At 57.7% G+C, this 4396-nt stretch overlaps 1 protein-coding gene across 1 annotated transcript; it reads left to right on the forward strand.

The window, feature by feature from the left end:
- The first annotated feature begins 235 nt into the window (after positions 1-235).
- LOC138066539 (T-cell activation Rho GTPase-activating protein-like) lies at positions 236-4153 on the forward strand. Its single transcript, XM_068936415.1, has 7 exons — positions 236-317; positions 719-891; positions 1382-1543; positions 2059-2168; positions 2636-2831; positions 3115-3232; positions 3663-4153. Exons 1-7 carry the CDS (start codon positions 236-238, stop codon positions 4151-4153), a joined length of 1332 nt encoding a protein of 443 aa, XP_068792516.1.
- Positions 4154-4396: the final 243 nt, after the last annotated feature.

A 4396-nucleotide genomic window follows, 5' to 3' on the forward strand; every position in this document is an offset into this window, starting at 1 on the left:
AAAACCACCCAGGGGGCTGTGGCCTGCAGGGCTGGGTCGGGCTGGCCGGCTGCAGCAGCAGCCTTTGCCACCAGCGCCCCTGTTGGGCAGAGAGGCAGCGCCATTCCCCACCCAGTGTCTCCTCCACAGGCGTGTGATGACCTTGGGGTTGTCCCTGGAGCTGCTCACACAGTTGTGCGTCACTGCAGCAACTCGCTGGCAGCCCTTGCTGCTGTGGGGCGGCTCTACGACCTGAATGCGTTTTTTGCAGGCTGACACCAAGCAATGCCCTGTCTTGGTCCCATCAGCTCCTGAGGAGGGACTTTGCCACTCGCCTGGTGAGTGTGAAAGAGAAGCTGAGGAGCTGCCTTCCCCCACAGTGCTCGACAGCGGCTCCAAAGCAGGAGCCCCTCCTGCCCTCTTGCCAGCCCCCCTTGGACAGGGGCATGCTCAGACTGTGTAGCCACAACTCCTGTCACTGCCTTATGGTGGTCCCAGAAAACCTCTGCCATGACACATGTCAAACATCCCACGGTTCTTTCTGTGCCCTGCGTGCTCCAACAAAGCAGGAGAGCTGGTGCGCTTAGAGGGATGGTCACACTTTCCAGTTTCCCCCGCGCAGTCCGAGTCGTCGTTCCCACACGCAGCTCTGCCCTTCATTCGGCATCCTGTGGCGCTGCACACAGACAACTCTCCTCCAGGTTCTTTCACCTGACTTTTGCTTTCCTCTTGCTTGCAGCATCTGGGCCTAAGAAAAGAAAGAGGTTGATCCCCTGGCCGTTTGCTCGGGGACGAACCTTGGCCAATGGGGACTGCCCAGGGCAGCCGGAGTCTGGCCTCAAGAGGCCCCTCTTTGGGCAGCCTCTGGCAAGTCTGTGCGGGGAAGAGGAGACCCTGCCCCAGCGAGTCCAGGTAAGCCAGCCTGGCCATGCAGTTAGCCTGTTCCCAGCTTCTCCGGCGAAGCAGTATCGCCAGAGCTTGGGCTGTGGCTCTCAGGAGACAGGGCATTTGGGGGTTTGGCCTCCACGAGGTCAAGTGTGCGGGCTTGCACAGCCCACACAGCTGCCGCGGGAAGTAACTCTGCAGTGGAGACAAGGCCGGAGCAGGAAGAGGAGAAGCAGGTCATGCTGGTGGCCTTGCAGAAGTCATTGAAAGGAAGCTCTCAGCAGCATAAACAGCCAGGGATTTGTGGATTTCCCTGAAAAGGGGTGGCTTGGGGGACAGCGGGTAACTGCCAGTGTAATCTACCGGCAGCGAGAACTAGATGTGAACCCAAGTAAAGTAGAGCGCGTCTCCCAGGCAAAAACTTGCTTCTGCCTCCAAACAAACGCTCCCCTGAGGCTAAAGGGCCTTTCTTCACCTGAGGAACTCTTCTCCCACCGCTGTCCGCTTTTTCCTGCAGGATCTCCTGGCTATATTGTACAGGGAAGGGCCTGCCACTGAGGGGATATTCCGCAAAGCTGCCAGTGAGAAAGCGCGCAGGGACTTGAAGGAGGACCTCAACAAAGGAGTCACCGTTGACCTGGACAGTAAACCTGTGCACCTCCTGGCAGTAATCTTGAAGGTGAATTCTTCTGCCTTGCAGCTCTGAGAGTACACTGCGAACCTGCAGGGGCCTGCTTGAGTGCCTAGATGGGCCCGGGGGGCGCTCAGAGCTGAAACTCTAGGGAAGCCAAGCCACATGTTTTTAGGCTTGGGAAGGTTTGGCCTTTTGAGGCCAGTCCATCTGGTTTTCAGTTCCCCTTGTTCTGCCACTGATTTCCTGCCTGCCCACGGGAAACTCACTTCCTCTTCCTCCTCCCCCTCCTCCTCCTGCCCTGCACCCTCCTCAGGGAGGAAGACTGAGATCCCTGAGTGCACTAAAGGCTGATAGGCACTGGGGCCTATTGCTGCACTCAGACAAGCGTGTCCAAGTAGGGCAGGGACTCACACAGCCCACTGCTCTGTCAGTGGCCATGAGCACCTTGGAGGGCAGGTAGCTCCAAGCAAGCTGCCTCCTTGGGAGCCCAAGTGCCAGGGTGCTCCTTGTGGGCTCAGGGGTGGTGTCCAGAGCCTCATCTCCATGTCTTGGCCTTGCAGGACTTCCTCCGCAGTATCCCCTCCCAGCTCCTGTCAGCGGCCCTGTACGACAAGTGGATGCTGGCTCTGGAGAAGCCAAGTAGGGAGGAAAAGATTGAAGAATTGAAAGAGTAAGTGTTGAGGCCAGTCGCAGCGTTATGGAGTGGCTGGGAGAGGCTGGAGCCTTCTCTGGCAATGGGGAGCCTCATGGAAAAATCTGTCATTTCTGTGAGGTTGCTAGCGCTGATCCTACACAGCACAGGCCCAGGCTTTCCCAGGGCCTTCGCAAGGCCTCCCGTGACGTCTCCTGACAAGCTTGCCTATCTTCACGCTGTCGATCTACTGAAAAGCATGCGCTGTGCTGAAACACTCACCTTTCAGTCGAGATCTGGTCGTTCCAGATCTTGTACTGAAGCATGCGCTCAGCTGCCATCAGGGGTTTCTCCACAGGACTTGTGTGAAGCAGTGGAAGCAAGCACAGGTGTTCCTCTCTTTGGAGGACTCACCATTTGTGGCAGTTTACTTGAGCCTGCTCACAGCAAGGAGCAGCGGCCACTGCCCCCTGAAGTCATGGCCCGTTGTGTTTGTGTTCACACAGGGTGGCTGACCAACTGCCTCGGCCAAACGTCCTCTTGCTCAAGCCCTTGCTCGCTGTGCTCCACCGCATCAGCCAGAACGCAGAGACCAGCAGGATGGGCTCCAGCAACCTTGCGATCTGCATTGGGCCCAACATGCTGAGCCCAGGCATGGACAGCCCACTCCCGCTGCAAGTGCAGAAAGAGATGAATGAGAAGGTATGTTGCACTCACCAGTCAGCTAGTTCCCCCATCGGGGCACAGTCAAGCCATCCCCACACATCCCACGGCCACTGCAAAAGCTAAATGCAGCAGCAGCACCTCGGAGCATGGAGGGGACGCTGCTCAGCTGGGCTGTCTGCAATGTGACAGGCAGATCTCTTGCTGGAGCTGCAGCCACAGAGCTACAGCCTTCAGGAGAGAAACAGCAGTCAGGAGCAGCAGAGACCGCTGAGCACGTTTTCAGCCCCTTGCACTGACACCCATGGTTTTCTCTGTGCAGGTGACGATGCTGGTGGAGTTCCTTATTGACAACTGCGCAGCAATATTTGGGGAGGACGTGGCCTTGGCTGGCAGCCCCTCTGCCGAGGAGTGCCCCGAGCACACCGACAGCTCTGCAGGTAGGAGGCTGCGCTCAGGACTGGCACCGCCCAGGGCTGCTGGTTCCAATTGTTTAGCTGGCTAGGGGAAGACATCTGCGGCAAAGCAGAGAGGTGCAGAGGCTTCAATACCTTCTGGCAATGCCTCGCCCCTGCAACACTTTCCAGAAGTTCAGAATGACCTTCCTCACACCACAAAAGGCATCCCAGATGCTAAGCCTCTGTAGAGCTCTGCTCTGCACGGCATTGCTCACTATGGATGAGAAGGGCACTCTCCCCATGCAGGGTATGGCCCCTGGGGTTCCTTGTGTTTCCTGGACTGCTCCTCACATCCATAGGTGCTCAGGTTGCAGCTTGCCATCTGCCCGGGCTGCATGGTGCCACCGGGAAAGTCCCCTTTTCCCTTCAGAGGGCCAGTACCAACTAGCTAACAGGCTCTTTCTCCCCACAGGACACCCAGGGGCTGCTCGGGAGGACGCTTCTGCCCACAACAACCCAGAGCCTGAAGCTGGATGCGGCCTCCCAACCTTGGAGATGCAGCAGCCCAGAGGGAGAAGCCCCAGCAGGAGCAGGACCTATGTCATGTGTGTCTCTGCCCCTCCACTGCCTCATCTGAGAAACGACATCAGCGTGATGCACAGGAGCCTCTCAGAGCCAGCTCTGCCCTTCCAGGACCATTTGGAAGGCAGCAGAAGGCCCCAGAAACGGAGCACAAGTGTGGACAATGTTGCTGTTGAGCAGCAACAGGTGAGCTTGGAGGAGGAGGCACTGGGAAAACAGCCTGCCGTCTTCCCTGCACAGTTATCACCTGGCGCTCCTCCTCAGATGTCCTCCAGGGACCCCCTGGAGAGCTCCTGTCCTGCTTCCCATGGCCCCTCTATAATTGCCCTGGGACCCGATGACGTTCCCTCTTCCTGCCTGCGCGCCTCCAGAACCATCTGAGCAGTCACCAGCCTTCCTATTGCACGTTGAACCTGGGTCAGGAGCCATCCGAGCCTCAAAGGTCGTCGTGGGCCCGGATCAAGTCAGAATTGCCTGCTCAGAGGTGCTTTTCATCTGAACTACTGGAGAGGCTGAGGTGGAAGACTCAGTAGCTTCAGGCTGTTTTGTATGAGCAAAGAAGACACAAAACCTGCAAGGAAACGTTCTGGATTCCTGTTTCCAACAGCTAAGCATGCCCCTCAT

The sequence above is a fragment of the Struthio camelus genome, chromosome 3, assembly GCF_040807025.1.
Source record: "Struthio camelus isolate bStrCam1 chromosome 3, bStrCam1.hap1, whole genome shotgun sequence".
Taxonomy (NCBI): Eukaryota; Metazoa; Chordata; class Aves; order Struthioniformes; family Struthionidae; genus Struthio; species Struthio camelus.

Bases quoted from the DNA above. Each gene is read 5' to 3' on its own strand.
- LOC138066539 (XM_068936415.1), top strand. From the start codon at position 236: ATGCGTTTTTTGCAGGCTGACACCAAGCAATGCCCTGTCTTGGTCCCA. The intron at 2,832-3,114 runs GTATGTTGCACT...TTCTCTGTGCAG, and splicing joins AGAAAGAGATGAATGAGAAG to GTGACGATGCTGGTGGAGTT. The intron at 3,233-3,662 runs GTAGGAGGCTGC...TTCTCCCCACAG, and splicing joins GCACACCGACAGCTCTGCAG to GACACCCAGGGGCTGCTCGG.